The sequence below is a fragment of the Leptosomus discolor genome, chromosome 4 (assembly GCF_034619465.1).
Source record: "Leptosomus discolor isolate bLepDis1 chromosome 4, bLepDis1.hap2, whole genome shotgun sequence".
Classification (NCBI taxonomy): domain Eukaryota; kingdom Metazoa; phylum Chordata; class Aves; order Leptosomiformes; family Leptosomidae; genus Leptosomus; species Leptosomus discolor.
The window spans coordinates 81,483,749-81,507,929 of NC_141394.1; the positions used below are offsets into that span (position 1 = coordinate 81,483,749).

At 58.8% G+C, this 24,181-nt stretch overlaps 8 protein-coding genes across 8 annotated transcripts; all 8 read left to right on the plus strand.

Moving 5' to 3' along the window:
- The first annotated feature begins 230 nt into the window (after positions 1–230).
- On the plus strand, positions 231–2,892 carry LOC147415705 (inositol 1,4,5-trisphosphate receptor-interacting protein-like 1). The gene is made up of 2 exons (XM_086464845.1): positions 231–1,853; positions 2,734–2,892. The coding sequence occupies exons 1-2, from the start codon at positions 231–233 to the stop codon at positions 2,890–2,892; spliced, it is 1,782 nt and encodes a 593-aa protein (XP_086320971.1).
- Positions 2,893–3,244: 352 nt separating this feature from the next.
- Positions 3,245–5,905, plus strand: LOC147415706 (inositol 1,4,5-trisphosphate receptor-interacting protein-like 1). Its single transcript, XM_086464846.1, has 2 exons — positions 3,245–4,867; positions 5,747–5,905. The coding sequence occupies exons 1-2, from the start codon at positions 3,245–3,247 to the stop codon at positions 5,903–5,905; spliced, it is 1,782 nt and encodes a 593-aa protein (XP_086320972.1).
- Positions 5,906–6,257: 352 nt separating this feature from the next.
- Positions 6,258–8,919, plus strand: LOC147415707 (inositol 1,4,5-trisphosphate receptor-interacting protein-like 1). The gene is made up of 2 exons (XM_086464847.1): positions 6,258–7,880; positions 8,761–8,919. The coding sequence occupies exons 1-2, from the start codon at positions 6,258–6,260 to the stop codon at positions 8,917–8,919; spliced, it is 1,782 nt and encodes a 593-aa protein (XP_086320973.1).
- Positions 8,920–9,271: 352 nt separating this feature from the next.
- Positions 9,272–11,932, plus strand: LOC147415708 (inositol 1,4,5-trisphosphate receptor-interacting protein-like 1). The gene is made up of 2 exons (XM_086464848.1): positions 9,272–10,894; positions 11,774–11,932. Exons 1-2 carry the CDS (start codon positions 9,272–9,274, stop codon positions 11,930–11,932), a joined length of 1,782 nt encoding a protein of 593 aa, XP_086320974.1.
- Positions 11,933–12,284: 352 nt separating this feature from the next.
- LOC147415709 (inositol 1,4,5-trisphosphate receptor-interacting protein-like 1) lies at positions 12,285–14,946 on the plus strand. Its single transcript, XM_086464849.1, has 2 exons — positions 12,285–13,907; positions 14,788–14,946. Exons 1-2 carry the CDS (start codon positions 12,285–12,287, stop codon positions 14,944–14,946), a joined length of 1,782 nt encoding a protein of 593 aa, XP_086320975.1.
- A 352-nt stretch (positions 14,947–15,298) lies between these two features.
- LOC147415710 (inositol 1,4,5-trisphosphate receptor-interacting protein-like 1) lies at positions 15,299–17,959 on the plus strand. The gene is made up of 2 exons (XM_086464850.1): positions 15,299–16,921; positions 17,801–17,959. Exons 1-2 carry the CDS (start codon positions 15,299–15,301, stop codon positions 17,957–17,959), a joined length of 1,782 nt encoding a protein of 593 aa, XP_086320976.1.
- Positions 17,960–18,311: 352 nt separating this feature from the next.
- Positions 18,312–20,973, plus strand: LOC147415711 (inositol 1,4,5-trisphosphate receptor-interacting protein-like 1). The gene is made up of 2 exons (XM_086464851.1): positions 18,312–19,934; positions 20,815–20,973. The coding sequence occupies exons 1-2, from the start codon at positions 18,312–18,314 to the stop codon at positions 20,971–20,973; spliced, it is 1,782 nt and encodes a 593-aa protein (XP_086320977.1).
- Positions 20,974–21,325: 352 nt separating this feature from the next.
- On the plus strand, positions 21,326–23,986 carry LOC147415712 (inositol 1,4,5-trisphosphate receptor-interacting protein-like 1). Its single transcript, XM_086464852.1, has 2 exons — positions 21,326–22,948; positions 23,828–23,986. The coding sequence occupies exons 1-2, from the start codon at positions 21,326–21,328 to the stop codon at positions 23,984–23,986; spliced, it is 1,782 nt and encodes a 593-aa protein (XP_086320978.1).
- The last annotated feature ends 195 nt before the right edge of the window (positions 23,987–24,181 follow it).

The window sequence follows — 24,181 nt, forward strand, 5'->3', positions numbered from 1 at the left end:
CCGGGGCAGAAATGCGGGTCCCAGAGCTCAGGCTGGGTTCTCACCCTGTCTTGAGGGCCCAGTCGCTCATGAGAGCACCTCGGGCAGGGCACGGTGCCGCTGCCACCGGGCTGGGGCTGGGTGCAGGCCTTGCTGCCTCCCCAGCTGCTTCCTATCCCCCTCTCCTACCTGCCCCCAGCTCCCTCCCTCCCAACCCCACTCAAACCTTTCTCTCCCTCCTTCTGCAGGCCATGGCTTACAAGACGATTGCATGTTTCGTCGCCTTGTTTCTGGAAATCGTCTTCCTGCTCCCACTGATGGTCGGTGAAGGGTCGGATGAGGCCACGCCGGAGCAAATGCAGCTGCGTGCCCAGCAGCTGAGCCAGGAGACGGCTCAGCTGGTGCAGGAGCTCAGTGAAAGGATCCATGAGCAGACGACCCAGGAGCAGAGTCACACAGACTGGGGAGCCCTGCTCTTTGCTGTCTTGCGGCACTGGCAATTCTGGCTGGGTACTGCAGTCCTGGTTACGCTCATCTGGCTGTGCTGGTGGCTCAGGCAAAGAAGCAGAGACAAGATGAGCTCCATCAGTGAGACAGAGGAAGAAGGTTTGGAGGAGGAAGAAGGTTGGGAGGAGGAAGAAAGTGAAGATGAAGGTCCTGATGACAAGAGGGATCTGGACAGGATCTTTGCAAGATGCATACAGTGGCCAATGAAGAAGCTGGCCTACAGGAGCCAGGTGGTGGAGGAGGTGGTGCAAAATCTCCTCGACGTCTTCCAAAAGATCTTGTCAGAAAGTTCGTTGCCGGTACCGCTACTGCAGTCTCCAGTTGGGGTGGGTTGTGCCTTTGAAGGTTGGAGTCCCCTTGAGGAGACCGAGGCTGTCTACTCCCTGCTCGTGCCCCTGAAGCCCCCCGATGGGCACGCCTTCCACCTGGAGCTGGGCACCACGGGGGACATGCCGGCAAAGGACTCCCGCATCCGTGTGGACCTGCAGTGCACCTGCACCGGGGAGCAGCTGGTGGAGAACACGCTGTGCTTCCTCCACCACGCCAAGGAGAAGCTGCAGAGAAGTCAGGGTCCCAGCCTCCTTGGCACCTTCTGCACTGACTCCTACCTAGATGTGCACAAAACTGCCCTCTGGTTCCAGAAGTCGGTGAGGTCAGCCTGGGTGGCGTTGCCTTGGTCACGTCGCTACAAGATGGAGGTGCTGCCCTCCAGACGCTCCTGCAAGCTGCAGCTGACGAATGCCTCTGGGAGAACCTTCTTTGTTGAGATTCTGTTTGGGGTGCAGCAAGGCCGCTCAGACATCTTCCTGAGCAGTGAGGCTACAGAGGCCCTCTCCATCCCAAGCACAACATGGTCAGAGAGCTACGCTGTGGCAGAGGCCAAGTTCTTCAGGCATAGAGCCAGACAGGTCCCGCGTGGCAGCTGGCACCTCAAATGCCTGCACGTCTGCACCCGCGTCCTGCTGGGCACAGCCTTGTCCCCCTATAACTTCAAGACGGTTGTGATGCACCTCCTGACCACCACTCCCCTGTCAGGCTGGTGCAGGGGGCTGTTTCTGCCGCGGCTGGAGGATATCCTGCATTACGTGGGCACCTGCCTGGAGGAGAAACGCCTCAACCACTTCTTCTTTGGCAATGACAACATGCCCGGGGTGATAAGCTTACCCCCAGCCTTCCGGTCAGCCCAGCCACACAACCTCTTCCAGCACCTGCGGACGGATCCGGACGCCCACGCCCAGGCACTGCGTGAGTTCCACAAAATGCAAGATCGGCTCCTAAGCCTGCTCTTCTACGGCCATGAAGGGAGGCCTTCATGTGCCAAACGGACGTGCTTGCAGAGGTCCCAGCTGATGCCAGAGAGCCACCTCGTACAGAAGGGAAGAAGAGGGCAGAAGTCAGGACGCAGAGAGGAAAGGGAAAACCCTGTGCCACAGCCCTCTGCCAAGAGCAGCAGTGTTCTCCTCTCAACGGTGTCCTCAGCACAGCAGCCGGTGACGACTACAGCGCCGACAAAGGTGACAAATTCTGCCCTGTTTTCTGTTCACACCGGCTGTGACCCGGCCGGCCTTCCGCTTGGGCCCACCAGTTCTCGCCGGCAGCTCCATCTGGGCAGGGACCAAACCAGAGGCAGCCCTGATGTTGCCTCCCTGTGTTCGCTGGGGCCCGCATGGAGCATCTCCTCATCCTCCATGCTCCCCGGGGAGCTGGAGCCACAGAACCAAGCACACAGGACACGCAGAAGACACCGCTCGATTGACAGTGGGAAGTGCTGCTGTGCCTTTCCTCCACACCGAAAGCACCCTCTGAGCAGTCAGATCCCATGCAGCTGAAGAGGGGCCGTTGGAAGGAGGCTGGTGTCAGAGACTACCGTTGCCACCCGGACAGCAACTGCTCTCGTCTCTTCCACAGAGTCCGTTCCTTGTGGGAGTTTTCCATTGTGCAAAGTTGGCCACAAATGGCATTCTTTGAATAAATGCTGCATCTGAGTGAGTGTCTGTGCATCGCTTTGTCGGGCAGCGCGAGGCAGAGGCTGCTGACTACTCAGCTGCCACAGAGTCAGGGAGCATTTTGCAGAAGAGCAGACGCTCTAGGCTCTGGCTTGGTCCATCTAGCCTCCACTGGTGCCTTGACCATGAGCTGCATGCAATGCTTAGGGAAAAAGTGTAAGAAAGAGCTGCACCACTGATGTACGTCTGTGAGTTCACTGGGGCCCAGGAGAAGAATCTGACCCTTCCTGACCCTCCCCAGGGAGTTAGTAAGACAGAAGCGAATGTCCTAGACCTGGAAAAGACAGTGCCTAGCAAGAGCTGTGAGTGGCTGAGCCGGGGTGTTGCTGAAGGCTGGGGCTGTTTGGCGGGCGTGCCTGTGATGTCATCTGGAGCCTGTGACGTCATCTGGAGCCTGTGACATCACAAATGATGAGTCACAATTGGACAGCAAATATAAGGGCGCCAACAGGCAGTGCTGTCCCAGGATAGCCTGGGCTAGCGGTGAGTGCGCACGCGGGTGGAGGCTGGGCTGGACGAGGGCCGGGGCAGAAATGCGGGTCCCAGAGCTCAGGCTGGGTTCTCACCCTGTCTTGAGGGCCCAGTCGCTCATGAGAGCACCTCGGGCAGGGCACGGTGCCGCTGCCACCGGGCTGGGGCTGGGTGCAGGCCTTGCTGCCTCCCCAGCTGCTTCCTATCCCCCTCTCCTACCTGCCCCCAGCTCCCTCCCTCCCAACCCCACTCAAACCTTTCTCTCCCTCCTTCTGCAGGCCATGGCTTACAAGACGATTGCATGTTTCGTCGCCTTGTTTCTGGAAATCGTCTTCCTGCTCCCACTGATGGTCGGTGAAGGGTCGGATGAGGCCACGCCGGAGCAAATGCAGCTGCGTGCCCAGCAGCTGAGCCAGGAGACGGCTCAGCTGGTGCAGGAGCTCAGTGAAAGGATCCATGAGCAGACGACCCAGGAGCAGAGTCACACAGACTGGGGAGCCCTGCTCTTTGCTGTCTTGCGGCACTGGCAATTCTGGCTGGGTACTGCAGTCCTGGTTACGCTCATCTGGCTGTGCTGGTGGCTCAGGCAAAGAAGCAGAGACAAGATGAGCTCCATCAGTGAGACAGAGGAAGAAGGTTTGGAGGAGGAAGAAGGTTGGGAGGAGGAAGAAAGTGAAGATGAAGGTCCTGATGACAAGAGGGATCTGGACAGGATCTTTGCAAGATGCATACAGTGGCCAATGAAGAAGCTGGCCTACAGGAGCCAGGTGGTGGAGGAGGTGGTGCAAAATCTCCTCGACGTCTTCCAAAAGATCTTGTCAGAAAGTTCGTTGCCGGTACCGCTACTGCAGTCTCCAGTTGGGGTGGGTTGTGCCTTTGAAGGTTGGAGTCCCCTTGAGGAGACCGAGGCTGTCTACTCCCTGCTCGTGCCCCTGAAGCCCCCCGATGGGCACGCCTTCCACCTGGAGCTGGGCACCACGGGGGACATGCCGGCAAAGGACTCCCGCATCCGTGTGGACCTGCAGTGCACCTGCACCGGGGAGCAGCTGGTGGAGAACACGCTGTGCTTCCTCCACCACGCCAAGGAGAAGCTGCAGAGAAGTCAGGGTCCCAGCCTCCTTGGCACCTTCTGCACTGACTCCTACCTAGATGTGCACAAAACTGCCCTCTGGTTCCAGAAGTCGGTGAGGTCAGCCTGGGTGGCGTTGCCTTGGTCACGTCGCTACAAGATGGAGGTGCTGCCCTCCAGACGCTCCTGCAAGCTGCAGCTGACGAATGCCTCTGGGAGAACCTTCTTTGTTGAGATTCTGTTTGGGGTGCAGCAAGGCCGCTCAGACATCTTCCTGAGCAGTGAGGCTACAGAGGCCCTCTCCATCCCAAGCACAACATGGTCAGAGAGCTACGCTGTGGCAGAGGCCAAGTTCTTCAGGCATAGAGCCAGACAGGTCCCGCGTGGCAGCTGGCACCTCAAATGCCTGCACGTCTGCACCCGCGTCCTGCTGGGCACAGCCTTGTCCCCCTATAACTTCAAGACGGTTGTGATGCACCTCCTGACCACCACTCCCCTGTCAGGCTGGTGCAGGGGGCTGTTTCTGCCGCGGCTGGAGGATATCCTGCGTTACGTGGGCACCTGCCTGGAGGAGAAACGCCTCAACCACTTCTTCTTTGGCAATGACAACATGCCCGGGGTGATAAGCTTACCCCCAGCCTTCCGGTCAGCCCAGCCACACAACCTCTTCCAGCACCTGCGGACGGATCCGGACGCCCACGCCCAGGCACTGCGTGAGTTCCACAAAATGCAAGATCGGCTCCTAAGCCTGCTCTTCTACGGCCATGAAGGGAGGCCTTCATGTGCCAAACGGGCGTGCTTGCAGAGGTCCCAGCTGATGCCAGAGAGCCACCTCGTACAGAAGGGAAGAAGAGGGCAGAAGTCAGGACGCAGAGAGGAAAGGGAAAACCCTGTGCCACAGCCCTCTGCCAAGAGCAGCAGTGTTCTCCTCTCAACGGTGTCCTCAGCACAGCAGCCGGTGACGACTACAGCGCCGACAAAGGTGACAAATTCTGCCCTGTTTTCTGTTCACACCGGCTGTGACCCGGCCGGCCTTCCGCTTGGGCCCACCAGTTCTCGCCGGCAGCTCCATCTGGGCAGGGACCAAACCAGAGGCAGCCCTGATGTTGCCTCCCTGTGTTCGCTGGGGCCCGCATGGAGCATCTCCTCATCCTCCATGCTCCCCGCTGAGCTGGAGCCACAGAACCAAGCACACAGGACACGCAGAAGACACCGCTCGATTGACAGTGGGAAGTGCTGCTGTGCCTTTCCTCCACACCGAAAGCACCCTCTGAGCAGTCAGATCCCATGCAGCTGAAGAGGGGCCGTTGGAAGGAGGCTGGTGTCAGAGACTACCGTTGCCACCCGGACAGCAACTGCTCTCGTCTCTTCCACAGAGTCCGTTCCTTGTGGGAGTTTTCCATTGTGCAAAGTTGGCCACAAATGGCATTCTTTGAATAAATGCTCCATCTGAGTGAGTGTCTGTGCATCGCTTTGTCGGGCAGCGCGAGGCAGAGGCTGCTGACTACTCAGCTGCCACAGAGTCAGGGAGCATTTTGCAGAAGAGCAGACGCTCTACGCTCTGGCTTGGTCCATCTAGCCTCCACTGGTGCCTTGACCATGAGCTGCATGCAATGCTTAGGGAAAAAGTGTAAGAAAGAGCTGCACCACTGCTGTACGTCTGTGAGTTCACTGGGGCCAGGAGAAGAATCTGACCCTTCCTGACCCTCCCCAGGGAGTTAGTAAGACAGAAGCGAATGTCCTAGACCTGGAAAAGACAGTGCCTAGCAAGAGCTGTGAGTGGCTGAGCCGGGGTGTTGCTGAAGGCTGGGGCTGTTTGGCGGGCGTGCCTGTGATGTCATCTGGAGCCTGTGACGTCATCTGGAGCCTGTGACATCACAAATGATGAGTCACAATTGGACAGCAAATATAAGGGCGCCAACAGGCAGTGCTGTCCCAGGATAGCCTGGGCTAGCGGTGAGTGCGCACGCGGGTGGAGGCTGGGCTGGACGAGGGCCGGGGCAGAAATGCGGGTCCCAGAGCTCAGGCTGGGTTCTCACCCTGTCTTGAGGGCCCAGTCGCTCATGAGAGCACCTCGGGCAGGGCACGGTGCCGCTGCCACCGGGCTGGGGCTGGGTGCAGGCCTTGCTGCCTCCCCAGCTGCTTCCTATCCCCCTCTCCTACCTGCCCCCAGCTCCCTCCCTCCCAACCCCACTCAAACCCTTCTCTCCCTCCTTCTGCAGGCCATGGCTTACAAGACGATTGCAAGTTTCGTCGCCTTGTTTCTGGAAATCGTCTTCCTGCTCCCACTGATGGTCGGTGAAGGGTCGGATGAGGCCACGCCGGAGCAAATGCAGCTGCGTGCCCAGCAGCTGAGCCAGGAGATGGCTCAGCTGCTGCAGGAGCTCAGCGAAAGGATCCATGAGCAGGCGACCCAGGAGCAGAGTCACACAGACTGGGGAGCCCTGCTCTTTGCTGTCTTGCGGCACTGGCAATTCTGGCTGGGTACTGCAGTCCTGGTTACGCTCATCTGGCTCTGCTGGTGGCTCAGGCAAAGAAGCAGAGACAAGATGAGCTCCATCAGTGAGACAGAGGAAGAAGGTTTGGAGGAGGAAGAAGGTTGGGAGGAGGAAGAAAGTGAAGATGAAGGTCCTAATGACAAGAGGGATCTGGACAGGATCTTTGCAAGATGCATACAGTGGCCAATGAAGAAGCTGGCGTGCAGGAGCCAGGTGGTGGAGGAGGTGGTGCAAAATCTCCTCAACGTCTTCCAAAAGATCTTGTCAGAAAGTTCGTTGCCGGTACCGCTACTGCAGTCCCCAATTGGGGTGGGTTGTGCCTTTGAAGGTTGGAGTCCCCTTGAGGAGGCCGAGGCTGTCTACTCCCTGCTCATGCCCCTGAAGCCCCCCGATGGGCACGCCTTCCACCTGGAGCTGGGCACCACGGGGGACATGCCGGCAAAGGACTCCCGCATCCGCGTGGACCTGCAGTGCACCTGCACCGGGGAGCAGCTGGTGGAGAACACGCTGTGCTTCCTCCACCACGCCAAGTCGAAGCTGCAGAGAAGTCAGGGTCCCAGCCTCCTTGGCACCTTCTGCACTGACTCCTACCTAGATGTGCACAAAACTGCCCTCTGGTTCCAGAAGTCGGTGAGGTCAGCCTGGGTGGCATTGCCTTGGTCACGTCGCTACAAGATGGAGGTGCTGCCCTCCAGACGCTCCTGCAAGCTGCAGCTGACGAATGCCTCTGGGAGAACCTTCTTTGTTGAGATTCTGTTTGGGGTGCAGCAAGGCCGCTCAGACATCTTCCTGAGCAGTGAGGCTACAGAAGCCCTCTCCATCCCAAGCACAACATGGTCAGAGAGCTACGCTGTGGCAGAGGCCAAGTTCTTCAGGCATAGAGCCAGACAGGTCCCGCGTGGCAGCTGGCACCACAAATGCCTGCACGTCTGCACCCGCGTCCTGCTGGGCACAGCCTTGTCCCCCTATAACTTCAAGACGGTTGTGATGCACCTCCTGACCACCACTCCCCTGTCAGGCTGGTGCAGGGGGCTGTTTCTGCCGCGGCTGGAGGATATCCTGCGTTACGTGGGCACCTGCCTGGAGGAGAAACGCCTCAACCACTTCTTCTTTGGCAATGACAACATGCCCGGGGTGATAAGCTTACCCCCAGCCTTCCGGTCAGCCCAGCCACACAACCTCTTCCAGCACCTGCGGACGGATCCGGACGCCCACGCCCAGGCACTGCGTGAGTTCCACAAAATGCAAGATCGGCTCCTAAGCCTGCTCTTCTACGGCCATGAAGGGAGGCCTTCATGTGCCAAACGGGCGTGCTTGCAGAGGTCCCAGCTGATGCCAGAGAGCCACCTCGTACAGAAGGGAAGAAGAGGGCAGAAGTCAGGACGCAGAGAGGAAAGGGAAAACCCTGTGCCACAGCCCTCTGCCAAGAGCAGCAGTGTTCTCCTCTCAACGGTGTCCTCGGCACAGCAGCCGGTGACGACTACAGCGGCGACAAAGGTGACAAATTCCGCCCTGTTTTCTGTTCACACCGGCTGTGGCCCGGACGGCCTTCCGCTTGGGCCCACCAGTTCTCGCTGGCAGCTCCGTCTGGGCAGGGACCAAGCCAGAGGCAGCCCTGATGTTGCCTCCCTGTGTTCGCTGGGGCCCGCATGGAGAATCTCCTCATCCTCCATGCTCCCCGGGGAGCTGGAGCCACAGAACCAAGCACACAGGACACGCAGAAGACACCGCTCGATTGACAGTGGGAAGTGCTGCTGTGCCTTTCCTCCACACCGAAAGCACCCTCTGAGCAGTCAGATCCCATGCAGCTGAAGAGGGGCCGTTGGAAGGAGGCTGGTGTCAGAGACTGCCGTTGCCACCCGGACAGCAACTGCTCTCGCCTCTTCCACAGAGTCCGTTCCTTGTGGGAGCTTTCCATTGTGCAAAGTTGGCCACAAATGGCATTCTTTGAATAAATGCTGCATCTGAGTGAATGTCTGTGCATCGCTTTGTCGGGCAGCGCAAGGCAGAGGCTGCTGACTACTCAGCTGCCACAGAGTCAGGGAGCATTTTGCAGAAGAGCAGACGCTCTAGGCTCTGGCTTGGTCCATCTAGCCTCCACTGGTGCCTTGACCATGAGCTGCATGCAATGCTTAGGGAAAAAGTGTAAGAAAGAGCTGCACCACTGATGTACGTCTGTGAGTTCACTGGGGCCCAGGAGAAGAATCTGACCCTTCCTGACCCTCCCCAGGGAGTTAGTAAGACAGAAGCGAATGTCCTAGACCTGGAAAAGACAGTGCCTAGCAAGAGCTGTGAGTGGCTGAGCCGGGGTGTTGCTGAAGGCTGGGGCTGTTTGGCGGGCGTGCCTGTGATGTCATCTGGAGCCTGTGACGTCATCTGGAGCCTGTGACATCACAAATGATGAGTCACAATTGGACAGCAAATATAAGGGCGCCAACAGGCAGTGCTGTCCCAGGATAGCCTGGGCTAGCGGTGAGTGCGCACGCGGGTGGAGGCTGGGCTGGACGAGGGCCGGGGCAGAAATGCGGGTCCCAGAGCTCAGGCTGGGTTCTCACCCTGTCTTGAGGGCCCAGTCGCTCATGAGAGCACCTCGGGCAGGGCACGGTGCCGCTGCCACCGGGCTGGGGCTGGGTGCAGGCCTTGCTGCCTCCCCAGCTGCTTCCTATCCCCCTCTCCTACCTGCCCCCAGCTCCCTCCCTCCCAACCCCACTCAAACCTTTCTCTCCCTCCTTCTGCAGGCCATGGCTTACAAGACGATTGCATGTTTCGTCGCCTTGTTTCTGGAAATCGTCTTCCTGCTCCCACTGATGGTCGGTGAAGGGTCGGATGAGGCCACGCCGGAGCAAATGCAGCTGCGTGCCCAGCAGCTGAGCCAGGAGACGGCTCAGCTGGTGCAGGAGCTCAGCGAAAGGATCCATGAGCAGACGACCCAGGAGCAGAGTCACACAGACTGGGGAGCCCTGCTCTTTGCTGTCTTGCGGCACTGGCAATTCTGGCTGGGTACTGCAGTCCTGGTTACGCTCATCTGGCTGTGCTGGTGGCTCAGGCAAAGAAGCAGAGACAAGATGAGCTCCATCAGTGAGACAGAGGAAGAAGGTTTGGAGGAGGAAGAAGGTTGGGAGGAGGAAGAAAGTGAAGATGAAGGTCCTGATGACAAGAGGGATCTGGACAGGATCTTTGCAAGATGCATACAGTGGCCAATGAAGAAGCTGGCCTACAGGAGCCAGGTGGTGGAGGAGGTGGTGCAAAATCTCCTCGACGTCTTCCAAAAGATCTTGTCAGAAAGTTCGTTGCCGGTACCGCTACTGCAGTCTCCAGTTGGGGTGGGTTGTGCCTTTGAAGGTTGGAGTCCCCTTGAGGAGACCGAGGCTGTCTACTCCCTGCTCGTGCCCCTGAAGCCCCCCGATGGGCACGCCTTCCACCTGGAGCTGGGCACCACGGGGGACATGCCGGCAAAGGACTCCCGCATCCGTGTGGACCTGCAGTGCACCTGCACCGGGGAGCAGCTGGTGGAGAACACGCTGTGCTTCCTCCACCACGCCAAGGAGAAGCTGCAGAGAAGTCAGGGTCCCAGCCTCCTTGGCACCTTCTGCACTGACTCCTACCTAGATGTGCACAAAACTGCCCTCTGGTTCCAGAAGTCGGTGAGGTCAGCCTGGGTGGCGTTGCCTTGGTCACGTCGCTACAAGATGGAGGTGCTGCCCTCCAGACGCTCCTGCAAGCTGCAGCTGACGAATGCCTCTGGGAGAACCTTCTTTGTTGAGATTCTGTTTGGGGTGCAGCAAGGCCGCTCAGACATCTTCCTGAGCAGTGAGGCTACAGAGGCCCTCTCCATCCCAAGCACAACATGGTCAGAGAGCTACGCTGTGGCAGAGGCCAAGTTCTTCAGGCATAGAGCCAGACAGGTCCCGCGTGGCAGCTGGCACCTCAAATGCCTGCACGTCTGCACCCGCGTCCTGCTGGGCACAGCCTTGTCCCCCTATAACTTCAAGACGGTTGTGATGCACCTCCTGACCACCACTCCCCTGTCAGGCTGGTGCAGGGGGCTGTTTCTGCCGCGGCTGGAGGATATCCTGCATTACGTGGGCACCTGCCTGGAGGAGAAACGCCTCAACCACTTCTTCTTTGGCAATGACAACATGCCCGGGGTGATAAGCTTACCCCCAGCCTTCCGGTCAGCCCAGCCACACAACCTCTTCCAGCACCTGCGGACGGATCCGGACGCCCACGCCCAGGCACTGCGTGAGTTCCACAAAATGCAAGATCGGCTCCTAAGCCTGCTCTTCTACGGCCATGAAGGGAGGCCTTCATGTGCCAAACGGACGTGCTTGCAGAGGTCCCAGCTGATGCCAGAGAGCCACCTCGTACAGAAGGGAAGAAGAGGGCAGAAGTCAGGACGCAGAGAGGAAAGGGAAAACCCTGTGCCACAGCCCTCTGCCAAGAGCAGCAGTGTTCTCCTCTCAACGGTGTCCTCAGCACAGCAGCCGGTGACGACTACAGCGCCGACAAAGGTGACAAATTCTGCCCTGTTTTCTGTTCACACCGGCTGTGACCCGGCCGGCCTTCCGCTTGGGCCCACCAGTTCTCGCCGGCAGCTCCATCTGGGCAGGGACCAAACCAGAGGCAGCCCTGATGTTGCCTCCCTGTGTTCGCTGGGGCCCGCATGGAGCATCTCCTCATCCTCCATGCTCCCCGGGGAGCTGGAGCCACAGAACCAAGCACACAGGACACGCAGAAGACACCGCTCGATTGACAGTGGGAAGTGCTGCTGTGCCTTTCCTCCACACCGAAAGCACCCTCTGAGCAGTCAGATCCCATGCAGCTGAAGAGGGGCCGTTGGAAGGAGGCTGGTGTCAGAGACTACCGTTGCCACCCGGACAGCAACTGCTCTCGTCTCTTCCACAGAGTCCGTTCCTTGTGGGAGTTTTCCATTGTGCAAAGTTGGCCACAAATGGCATTCTTTGAATAAATGCTCCATCTGAGTGAGTGTCTGTGCATCGCTTTGTCGGGCAGCGCGAGGCAGAGGCTGCTGACTACTCAGCTGCCACAGAGTCAGGGAGCATTTTGCAGAAGAGCAGACGCTCTACGCTCTGGCTTGGTCCATCTAGCCTCCACTGGTGCCTTGACCATGAGCTGCATGCAATGCTTAGGGAAAAAGTGTAAGAAAGAGCTGCACCACTGCTGTACGTCTGTGAGTTCACTGGGGCCAGGAGAAGAATCTGACCCTTCCTGACCCTCCCCAGGGAGTTAGTAAGACAGAAGCGAATGTCCTAGACCTGGAAAAGACAGTGCCTAGCAAGAGCTGTGAGTGGCTGAGCCGGGGTGTTGCTGAAGGCTGGGGCTGTTTGGCGGGCGTGCCTGTGATGTCATCTGGAGCCTGTGACGTCATCTGGAGCCTGTGACATCACAAATGATGAGTCACAATTGGACAGCAAATATAAGGGCGCCAACAGGCAGTGCTGTCCCAGGATAGCCTGGGCTAGCGGTGAGTGCGCACGCGGGTGGAGGCTGGGCTGGACGAGGGCCGGGGCAGAAATGCGGGTCCCAGAGCTCAGGCTGGGTTCTCACCCTGTCTTGAGGGCCCAGTCGCTCATGAGAGCACCTCGGGCAGGGCACGGTGCCGCTGCCACCGGGCTGGGGCTGGGTGCAGGCCTTGCTGCCTCCCCAGCTGCTTCCTATCCCCCTCTCCTACCTGCCCCCAGCTCCCTCCCTCCCAACCCCACTCAAACCCTTCTCTCCCTCCTTCTGCAGGCCATGGCTTACAAGACGATTGCAAGTTTCGTCGCCTTGTTTCTGGAAATCGTCTTCCTGCTCCCACTGATGGTCGGTGAAGGGTCGGATGAGGCCACGCCGGAGCAAATGCAGCTGCGTGCCCAGCAGCTGAGCCAGGAGATGGCTCAGCTGCTGCAGGAGCTCAGCGAAAGGATCCATGAGCAGGCGACCCAGGAGCAGAGTCACACAGACTGGGGAGCCCTGCTCTTTGCTGTCTTGCGGCACTGGCAATTCTGGCTGGGTACTGCAGTCCTGGTTACGCTCATCTGGCTCTGCTGGTGGCTCAGGCAAAGAAGCAGAGACAAGATGAGCTCCATCAGTGAGACAGAGGAAGAAGGTTTGGAGGAGGAAGAAGGTTGGGAGGAGGAAGAAAGTGAAGATGAAGGTCCTAATGACAAGAGGGATCTGGACAGGATCTTTGCAAGATGCATACAGTGGCCAATGAAGAAGCTGGCGTGCAGGAGCCAGGTGGTGGAGGAGGTGGTGCAAAATCTCCTCAACGTCTTCCAAAAGATCTTGTCAGAAAGTTCGTTGCCGGTACCGCTACTGCAGTCCCCAATTGGGGTGGGTTGTGCCTTTGAAGGTTGGAGTCCCCTTGAGGAGGCCGAGGCTGTCTACTCCCTGCTCATGCCCCTGAAGCCCCCCGATGGGCACGCCTTCCACCTGGAGCTGGGCACCACGGGGGACATGCCGGCAAAGGACTCCCGCATCCGCGTGGACCTGCAGTGCACCTGCACCGGGGAGCAGCTGGTGGAGAACACGCTGTGCTTCCTCCACCACGCCAAGTCGAAGCTGCAGAGAAGTCAGGGTCCCAGCCTCCTTGGCACCTTCTGCACTGACTCCTACCTAGATGTGCACAAAACTGCCCTCTGGTTCCAGAAGTCGGTGAGGTCAGCCTGGGTGGCATTGCCTTGGTCACGTCGCTACAAGATGGAGGTGCTGCCCTCCAGACGCTCCTGCAAGCTGCAGCTGACGAATGCCTCTGGGAGAACCTTCTTTGTTGAGATTCTGTTTGGGGTGCAGCAAGGCCGCTCAGACATCTTCCTGAGCAGTGAGGCTACAGAAGCCCTCTCCATCCCAAGCACAACATGGTCAGAGAGCTACGCTGTGGCAGAGGCCAAGTTCTTCAGGCATAGAGCCAGACAGGTCCCGCGTGGCAGCTGGCACCACAAATGCCTGCACGTCTGCACCCGCGTCCTGCTGGGCACAGCCTTGTCCCCCTATAACTTCAAGACGGTTGTGATGCACCTCCTGACCACCACTCCCCTGTCAGGCTGGTGCAGGGGGCTGTTTCTGCCGCGGCTGGAGGATATCCTGCGTTACGTGGGCACCTGCCTGGAGGAGAAACGCCTCAACCACTTCTTCTTTGGCAATGACAACATGCCCGGGGTGATAAGCTTACCCCCAGCCTTCCGGTCAGCCCAGCCACACAACCTCTTCCAGCACCTGCGGACGGATCCGGACGCCCACGCCCAGGCACTGCGTGAGTTCCACAAAATGCAAGATCGGCTCCTAAGCCTGCTCTTCTACGGCCATGAAGGGAGGCCTTCATGTGCCAAACGGGCGTGCTTGCAGAGGTCCCAGCTGATGCCAGAGAGCCACCTCGTACAGAAGGGAAGAAGAGGGCAGAAGTCAGGACGCAGAGAGGAAAGGGAAAACCCTGTGCCACAGCCCTCTGCCAAGAGCAGCAGTGTTCTCCTCTCAACGGTGTCCTCGGCACAGCAGCCGGTGACGACTACAGCGGCGACAAAGGTGACAAATTCCGCCCTGTTTTCTGTTCACACCGGCTGTGGCCCGGACGGCCTTCCGCTTGGGCCCACCAGTTCTCGCTGGCAGCTCCGTCTGGGCAGGGACCAAGCCAGAGGCAGCCCTGATGTTGCCTCCCTGTGTTCGCTGGGGCCCGCATGGAGAATCTCCTCATCCTCCATGCTCCCCGGGGAGCTGGAGCCACAGAACCAAGCACACAGGACACGCAGAAGACACCGCTCGATTGACAGTGGGAAGTGCTGCTGTGCCTTTCCTCCACACCGAAAGCACCCTCTGAGCAGTCAGATCCCATGCAGCTGAAGAGGGGCCGTTGGAAGGAGGCTGGTGTCAGAGACTGCCGTTGCCACCCGGACAGCAACTGCTCTCGCCTCTTCCACAGAGTCCGTTCCTTGTGGGAGCTTTCCATTGTGCAAAGTTGGCCACAAATGGCATTCTTTGAATAAATGCTGCATCTGAGTGAATGTCTGTGCATCGCTTTGTCGGGCAGCGCAAGGCAGAGGCTGCTGACTACTCAGCTGCCACAGAGTCAGGGAGCATTTTGCAGAAGAGCAGACGCTCTAGGCTCTGGCTTGGTCCATCTAGCCTCCACTGGTGCCTTGACCATGAGCTGCATGCAATGCTTAGGGAAAAAGTGTAAGAAAGAGCTGCACCACTGATGTACGTCTGTGAGTTCACTGGGGCCCAGGAGAAGAATCTGACCCTTCCTGACCCTCCCCAGGGAGTTAGTAAGACAGAAGCGAATGTCCTAGACCTGGAAAAGACAGTGCCTAGCAAGAGCTGTGAGTGGCTGAGCCGGGGTGTTGCTGAAGGCTGGGGCTGTTTGGCGGGCGTGCCTGTGATGTCATCTGGAGCCTGTGACGTCATCTGGAGCCTGTGACATCACAAATGATGAGTCACAATTGGACAGCAAATATAAGGGCGCCAACAGGCAGTGCTGTCCCAGGATAGCCTGGGCTAGCGGTGAGTGCGCACGCGGGTGGAGGCTGGGCTGGACGAGGGCCGGGGCAGAAATGCGGGTCCCAGAGCTCAGGCTGGGTTCTCACCCTGTCTTGAGGGCCCAGTCGCTCATGAGAGCACCTCGGGCAGGGCACGGTGCCGCTGCCACCGGGCTGGGGCTGGGTGCAGGCCTTGCTGCCTCCCCAGCTGCTTCCTATCCCCCTCTCCTACCTGCCCCCAGCTCCCTCCCTCCCAACCCCACTCAAACCTTTCTCTCCCTCCTTCTGCAGGCCATGGCTTACAAGACGATTGCATGTTTCGTCGCCTTGTTTCTGGAAATCGTCTTCCTGCTCCCACTGATGGTCGGTGAAGGGTCGGATGAGGCCACGCCGGAGCAAATGCAGCTGCGTGCCCAGCAGCTGAGCCAGGAGACGGCTCAGCTGGTGCAGGAGCTCAGCGAAAGGATCCATGAGCAGACGACCCAGGAGCAGAGTCACACAGACTGGGGAGCCCTGCTCTTTGCTGTCTTGCGGCACTGGCAATTCTGGCTGGGTACTGCAGTCCTGGTTACGCTCATCTGGCTGTGCTGGTGGCTCAGGCAAAGAAGCAGAGACAAGATGAGCTCCATCAGTGAGACAGAGGAAGAAGGTTTGGAGGAGGAAGAAGGTTGGGAGGAGGAAGAAAGTGAAGATGAAGGTCCTGATGACAAGAGGGATCTGGACAGGATCTTTGCAAGATGCATACAGTGGCCAATGAAGAAGCTGGCCTACAGGAGCCAGGTGGTGGAGGAGGTGGTGCAAAATCTCCTCGACGTCTTCCAAAAGATCTTGTCAGAAAGTTCGTTGCCGGTACCGCTACTGCAGTCTCCAGTTGGGGTGGGTTGTGCCTTTGAAGGTTGGAGTCCCCTTGAGGAGACCGAGGCTGTCTACTCCCTGCTCGTGCCCCTGAAGCCCCCCGATGGGCACGCCTTCCACCTGGAGCTGGGCACCACGGGGGACATGCCGGCAAAGGACTCCCGCATCCGTGTGGACCTGCAGTGCACCTGCACCGGGGAGCAGCTGGTGGAGAACACGCTGTGCTTCCTCCACCACGCCAAGGAGAAGCTGCAGAGAAGTCAGGGTCCCAGCCTCCTTGGCACCTTCTGCACTGACTCCTACCTAGATGTGCACAAAACTGCCCTCTGGTTCCAGAAGTCGGTGAGGTCAGCCTGGGTGGCGTTGCCTTGGTCACGTCGCTACAAGATGGAGGTGCTGCCCTCCAGACGCTCCTGCAAGCTGCAGCTGACGAATGCCTCTGGGAGAACCTTCTTTGTTGAGATTCTGTTTGGGGTGCAGCAAGGCCGCTCAGACATCTTCCTGAGCAGTGAGGCTACAGAGGCCCTCTCCATCCCAAGCACAACATGGTCAGAGAGCTACGCTGTGGCAGAGGCCAAGTTCTTCAGGCATAGAGCCAGACAGGTCCCGCGTGGCAGCTGGCACCTCAAATGCCTGCACGTCTGCACCCGCGTCCTGCTGGGCACAGCCTTGTCCCCCTATAACTTCAAGACGGTTGTGATGCACCTCCTGACCACCACTCCCCTGTCAGGCTGGTGCAGGGGGCTGTTTCTGCCGCGGCTGGAGGATATCCTGCATTACGTGGGCACCTGCCTGGAGGAGAAACGCCTCAACCACTTCTTCTTTGGCAATGACAACATGCCCGGGGTGATAAGCTTACCCCCAGCCTTCCGGTCAGCCCAGCCACACAACCTCTTCCAGCACCTGCGGACGGATCCGGACGCCCACGCCCAGGCACTGCGTGAGTTCCACAAAATGCAAGATCGGCTCCTAAGCCTGCTCTTCTACGGCCATGAAGGGAGGCCTTCATGTGCCAAACGGACGTGCTTGCAGAGGTCCCAGCTGATGCCAGAGAGCCACCTCGTACAGAAGGGAAGAAGAGGGCAGAAGTCAGGACGCAGAGAGGAAAGGGAAAACCCTGTGCCACAGCCCTCTGCCAAGAGCAGCAGTGTTCTCCTCTCAACGGTGTCCTCAGCACAGCAGCCGGTGACGACTACAGCGCCGACAAAGGTGACAAATTCTGCCCTGTTTTCTGTTCACACCGGCTGTGACCCGGCCGGCCTTCCGCTTGGGCCCACCAGTTCTCGCCGGCAGCTCCATCTGGGCAGGGACCAAACCAGAGGCAGCCCTGATGTTGCCTCCCTGTGTTCGCTGGGGCCCGCATGGAGCATCTCCTCATCCTCCATGCTCCCCGGGGAGCTGGAGCCACAGAACCAAGCACACAGGACACGCAGAAGACACCGCTCGATTGACAGTGGGAAGTGCTGCTGTGCCTTTCCTCCACACCGAAAGCACCCTCTGAGCAGTCAGATCCCATGCAGCTGAAGAGGGGCCGTTGGAAGGAGGCTGGTGTCAGAGACTACCGTTGCCACCCGGACAGCAACTGCTCTCGTCTCTTCCACAGAGTCCGTTCCTTGTGGGAGTTTTCCATTGTGCAAAGTTGGCCACAAATGGCATTCTTTGAATAAATGCTCCATCTGAGTGAGTGTCTGTGCATCGCTTTGTCGGGCAGCGCGAGGCAGAGGCTGCTGACTACTCAGCTGCCACAGAGTCAGGGAGCATTTTGCAGAAGAGCAGACGCTCTACGCTCTGGCTTGGTCCATCTAGCCTCCACTGGTGCCTTGACCATGAGCTGCATGCAATGCTTAGGGAAAAAGTGTAAGAAAGAGCTGCACCACTGCTGTACGTCTGTGAGTTCACTGGGGCCAGGAGAAGAATCTGACCCTTCCTGACCCTCCCCAGGGAGTTAGTAAGACAGAAGCGAATGTCCTAGACCTGGAAAAGACAGTGCCTAGCAAGAGCTGTGAGTGGCTGAGCCGGGGTGTTGCTGAAGGCTGGGGCTGTTTGGCGGGCGTGCCTGTGATGTCATCTGGAGCCTGTGACGTCATCTGGAGCCTGTGACATCACAAATGATGAGTCACAATTGGACAGCAAATATAAGGGCGCCAACAGGCAGTGCTGTCCCAGGATAGCCTGGGCTAGCGGTGAGTGCGCACGCGGGTGGAGGCTGGGCTGGACGAGGGCCGGGGCAGAAATGCGGGTCCCAGAGCTCAGGCTGGGTTCTCACCCTGTCTTGAGGGCCCAGTCGCTCATGAGAGCACCTCGGGCAGGGCACGGTGCCGCTGCCACCGGGCTGGGGCTGGGTGCAGGCCTTGCTGCCTCCCCAGCTGCTTCCTATCCCCCTCTCCTACCTGCCCCCAGCTCCCTCCCTCCCAACCCCACTCAAACCCTTCTCTCCCTCCTTCTGCAGGCCATGGCTTACAAGACGATTGCAAGTTTCGTCGCCTTGTTTCTGGAAATCGTCTTCCTGCTCCCACTGATGGTCGGTGAAGGGTCGGATGAGGCCACGCCGGAGCAAATGCAGCTGCGTGCCCAGCAGCTGAGCCAGGAGATGGCTCAGCTGCTGCAGGAGCTCAGCGAAAGGATCCATGAGCAGGCGACCCAGGAGCAGAGTCACACAGACTGGGGAGCCCTGCTCTTTGCTGTCTTGCGGCACTGGCAATTCTGGCTGGGTACTGCAGTCCTGGTTACGCTCATCTGGCTCTGCTGGTGGCTCAGGCAAAGAAGCAGAGACAAGATGAGCTCCATCAGTGAGACAGAGGAAGAAGGTTTGGAGGAGGAAGAAGGTTGGGAGGAGGAAGAAAGTGAAGATGAAGGTCCTAATGACAAGAGGGATCTGGACAGGATCTTTGCAAGATGCATACAGTGGCCAATGAAGAAGCTGGCGTGCAGGAGCCAGGTGGTGGAGGAGGTGGTGCAAAATCTCCTCAACGTCTTCCAAAAGATCTTGTCAGAAAGTTCGTTGCCGGTACCGTTACTGCAGTCCCCAATTGGGGTGGGTTGTGCCTTTGAAGGTTGGAGTCCCCTTGAGGAGGCCGAGGCTGTCTACTCCCTGCTCATGCCCCTGAAGCCCCCCGATGGGCACGCCTTCCACCTGGAGCTGGGCACCACGGGGGACATGCCGGCAAAGGACTCCCGCATCCGCGTGGACCTGCAGTGCACCTGCACCGGGGAGCAGCTGGTGGAGAACACGCTGTGCTTCCTCCACCACGCCAAGGAGAAGCTGCAGAGAAGTCAGGGTCCCAGCCTCCTTGGCACCTTCTGCACTGACTCCTACCTAGATGTGCACAAAACTGCCCTCTGGTTCCAGAAGTCGGTGAGGTCAGCCTGGGTGGCGTTGCCTTGGTCACGTCGCTACAAGATGGAGGTGCTGCCCTCCAGACGCTCCTGCAAGCTGCAGCTGACGAATGCCTCTGGGAGAACCTTCTTTGTTGAGATTCTGTTTGGGGTGCAGCAAGGCCGCTCAGACATCTTCCTGAGCAGTGAGGCTACAGAAGCCCTCTCCATCCCAAGCACAACATGGTCAGAGAGCTACGCTGTGGCAGAGGCCAAGTTCTTCAGGCATAGAGCCAGACAGGTTCCGCGTGGCAGCTGGCACCACAAATGCCTGCACGTCTGCACCCGCGTCCTGCTGGGCACAGCCTTGTCCCCCTATAACTTCAAGACGGTTGTGATGCACCTCCTGACCACCACTCCCCTGTCAGGCTGGTGCAGGGGGCTGTTTCTGCCGCGGCTGGAGGATATCCTGCGTTACGTGGGCACCTGCCTGGAGGAGAAACGCCTCAACCACTTCTTCTTTGGCAATGACAACATGCCCGGGGTGATAAGCTTACCCCCAGCCTTCCGGTCAGCCCAGCCACACAACCTCTTCCAGCACCTGCGGACGGATCCGGACGCCCACGCCCAGGCACTGCGTGAGTTCCACAAAATGCAAGATCGGCTCCTAAGCCTGCTCTTCTACGGCCATGAAGGGAGGCCTTCATGTGCCAAACGGGCATGCTTGCAGAGGTCCCAGCTGATGCCAGAGAGCCACCTCGTACAGAAGGGAAGAAGAGGGCAGAAGTCAGGACGCAGAGAGGAAAGGGAAAACCCTGTGCCACAGCCCTCTGCCAAGAGCAGCAGTGTTCTCCTCTCAACGGTGTCCTCGGCACAGCAGCCGGTGACGACTACAGCGGCGACAAAGGGGACAAATTCCGCCCTGTTTTCTGTTCACACCGGCTGTGGCCCGGACGGCCTTCCGCTTGGGCCCACCAGTTCTCGCTGGCAGCTCCGTCTGGGCAGGGACCAAGCCAGAGGCAGCCCTGATGTTGCCTCCCTGTGTTCGCTGGGGCCCGCATGGAGAATCTCCTCATCCTCCATGCTCCCCGGGGAGCTGGAGCCACAGAACCAAGCACACAGGACACGCAGAAGACACCGCTCGATTGACAGTGGGAAGTGCTGCTGTGCCTTTCCTCCACACCGAAAGCACCCTCTGAGCAGTCAGATCCCATGCAGCTGAAGAGGGGCCGTTGGAAGGAGGCTGGTGTCAGAGACTGCCGTTGCCACCCGGACAGCAACTGCTCTCGCCTCTTCCACAGAGTCCGTTCCTTGTGGGAGCTTTCCATTGTGCAAAGTTGGCCACAAATGGCATTCTTTGAATAAATGCTGCATCTGAGTGAATGTCTGTGCATCGCTTTGTCGGGCAGCGCAAGGCAGAGGCTGCTGACTACTCAGCTGCCACAGAGTCAGGGAGCATTTTGCAGAAGAGCAGACGCTCTAGGCTCTGGCTTGGTCCATCTAGCCTCCACTGGTGCCTTGACCATGAGCTGCATGCAATGCTTAGGGAAAAAGTGTAAGAAAGAGCTGCACCACTGATGTACGTCTGTGAGTTCACTGGGGCCCAGGAGAAGAATCTGACCCTTCCTGACCCTCCCCAGGGAGTTAGTAAGACAGAAGCGAATGTCCTAGACCTGGAAAAGACAGTGCCTAGCAAGAGCTGTGAGTGGCTGAGCCGGGGTGTTGCTGAAGGCTGGGGCTGTTTGGCGGGCGTGCCTGTGATGTCATCTGGAGCCTGTGACGTCATCTGGAGCCTGTGACATCACAAATGATGAGTCACAATTGGACAGCAAATATAAGGGCGCCAACAGGCAGTGCTGTCCCAGGATAGCCTGGGCTAGCGGTGAGTGCGCACGCGGGTGGAGGCTGGGCTGGACGAGGGCCGGGGCAGAAATGCGGGTCCCAGAGCTCAGGCTGGGTTCTCACCCTGTCTTGAGGGCCCAGTCGCTCATGAGAGCACCTCGGGCAGGGCACGGTGCCGCTGCCACCGGGCTGGGGCTGGGTGCAGGCCTTGCTGCCTCCCCAGCTGCTTCCTATCCCCCTCTCCTACCTGCCCCCAGCTCCCTCCCTCCCAACCCCACTCAAACCTTTCTCTCCCTCCTTCTGCAGGCCATGGCTTACAAGACGATTGCATGTTTCGTCGCCTTGTTTCTGGAAATCGTCTTCCTGCTCCCACTGATGGTCGGTGAAGGGTCGGATGAGGCCACGCCGGAGCAAATGCAGCTGCGTGCCCAGCAGCTGAGCCAGGAGACGGCTCAGCTGGTGCAGGAGCTCAGCGAAAGGATCCATGAGCAGACGACCCAGGAGCAGAGTCACACAGACTGGGGAGCCCTGCTCTTTGCTGTCTTGCGGCACTGGCAATTCTGGCTGGGTACTGCAGTCCTGGTTACGCTCATCTGGCTGTGCTGGTGGCTCAGGCAAAGAAGCAGAGACAAGATGAGCTCCATCAGTGAGACAGAGGAAGAAGGTTTGGAGGAGGAAGAAGGTTGGGAGGAGGAAGAAAGTGAAGATGAAGGTCCTGATGACAAGAGGGATCTGGACAGGATCTTTGCAAGATGCATACAGTGGCCAATGAAGAAGCTGGCCTACAGGAGCCAGGTGGTGGAGGAGGTGGTGCAAAATCTCCTCGACGTCTTCCAAAAGATCTTGTCAGAAAGTTCGTTGCCGGTACCGCTACTGCAGTCTCCAGTTGGGGTGGGTTGTGCCTTTGAAGGTTGGAGTCCCCTTGAGGAGACCGAGGCTGTCTACTCCCTGCTCGTGCCCCTGAAGCCCCCCGATGGGCACGCCTTCCACCTGGAGCTGGGCACCACGGGGGACATGCCGGCAAAGGACTCCCGCATCCGTGTGGACCTGCAGTGCACCTGCACCGGGGAGCAGCTGGTGGAGAACACGCTGTGCTTCCTCCACCACGCCAAGGAGAAGCTGCAGAGAAGTCAGGGTCCCAGCCTCCTTGGCACCTTCTGCACTGACTCCTACCTAGATGTGCACAAAACTGCCCTCTGGTTCCAGAAGTCGGTGAGGTCAGCCTGGGTGGCGTTGCCTTGGTCACGTCGCTACAAGATGGAGGTGCTGCCCTCCAGACGCTCCTGCAAGCTGCAGCTGACGAATGCCTCTGGGAGAACCTTCTTTGTTGAGATTCTGTTTGGGGTGCAGCAAGGCCGCTCAGACATCTTCCTGAGCAGTGAGGCTACAGAGGCCCTCTCCATCCCAAGCACAACATGGTCAGAGAGCTACGCTGTGGCAGAGGCCAAGTTCTTCAGGCATAGAGCCAGACAGGTCCCGCGTGGCAGCTGGCACCTCAAATGCCTGCACGTCTGCACCCGCGTCCTGCTGGGCACAGCCTTGTCCCCCTATAACTTCAAGACGGTTGTGATGCACCTCCTGACCACCACTCCCCTGTCAGGCTGGTGCAGGGGGCTGTTTCTGCCGCGGCTGGAGGATATCCTGCATTACGTGGGCACCTGCCTGGAGGAGAAACGCCTCAACCACTTCTTCTTTGGCAATGACAACATGCCCGGGGTGATAAGCTTACCCCCAGCCTTCCGGTCAGCCCAGCCACACAACCTCTTCCAGCACCTGCGGACGGATCCGGACGCCCACGCCCAGGCACTGCGTGAGTTCCACAAAATGCAAGATCGGCTCCTAAGCCTGCTCTTCTACGGCCATGAAGGGAGGCCTTCATGTGCCAAACGGACGTGCTTGCAGAGGTCCCAGCTGATGCCAGAGAGCCACCTCGTACAGAAGGGAAGAAGAGGGCAGAAGTCAGGACGCAGAGAGGAAAGGGAAAACCCTGTGCCACAGCCCTCTGCCAAGAGCAGCAGTGTTCTCCTCTCAACGGTGTCCTCAGCACAGCAGCCGGTGACGACTACAGCGCCGACAAAGGTGACAAATTCCGCCCTGTTTTCTGTTCACACCGGCTGTGACCCGGACGGCCTTCCGCTTGGGCCCACCAGTTCTCGCCGGCAGCTCCATCTGGGCAGGGACCAAACCAGAGGCAGCCCTGATGTTGCCTCCCTGTGTTCGCTGGGGCCCGCATGGAGCATCTCCTCATCCTCCATGCTCCCCGGGGAGCTGGAGCCACAGAACCAAGCACACAGGACACGCAGAAGACACCGCTCGATTGACAGTGGGAAGTGCTGCTGTGCCTTTCCTCCACACCGAAAGCACCCTCTGAGCAGTCAGATCCCATGCAGCTGAAGAGGGGCCGTTGGAAGGAGGCTGGTGTCAGAGACTACCGTTGCCACCCGGACAGCAACTGCTCTCGTCTCTTCCACAGAGTCCGTTCCTTGTGGGAGTTTTCCATTGTGCAAAGTTGGCCACAAATGGCATTCTTTGAATAAATGCTCCATCTGAGTGAGTGTCTGTGCATCGCTTTGTCGGGCAGCGCGAGGCAGAGGCTGCTGACTACTCAGCTGCCACAGAGTCAGGGAGCATTTTGCAGAAGAGCAGACGCTCTACGCTCTGGCTTGGTCCATCTAGCCTCCACTGGTGCCTTGACCATGAGCTGCATGCAATGCTTAGGGAAAAAGTGTAAGAAAGAGCTGCACCACTGATGTACGTCTGTGAGTTCACTGGGGCCAGGAGAAGAATCTGACCCTTCCTGACCCTCCCCAGGGAGTTAGTAAGACAGAAGCGAATGTCCTAGACCTGGAAAAGACAGTGCCTAGCAAGAGCTGTGAGTGGCTGAGCCGGGGTGTTGCTGAAGGCTGGGGCTGTTTGGCGGGCGTGCCTGTGATGTCATCTGGAGCCTGTGACGTCATCTGGAGCCTGTGACATCACAAATGATGAGTCACAATTGGACAGCAAATATAAGGGCGCCAACAGGCAGTGCTGTCCCAGGATAGCCTGGGCTAGCGGTGAGTGCGCACGCGGGTGGAGGCTGGGCTGGACGAGGGCCGGGGCAGAAATGCGGGTCCCAGAGCTCAGGCTGGGTTCTCACCCTGTCTTGAGGGCCCAGTCGCTCATGAG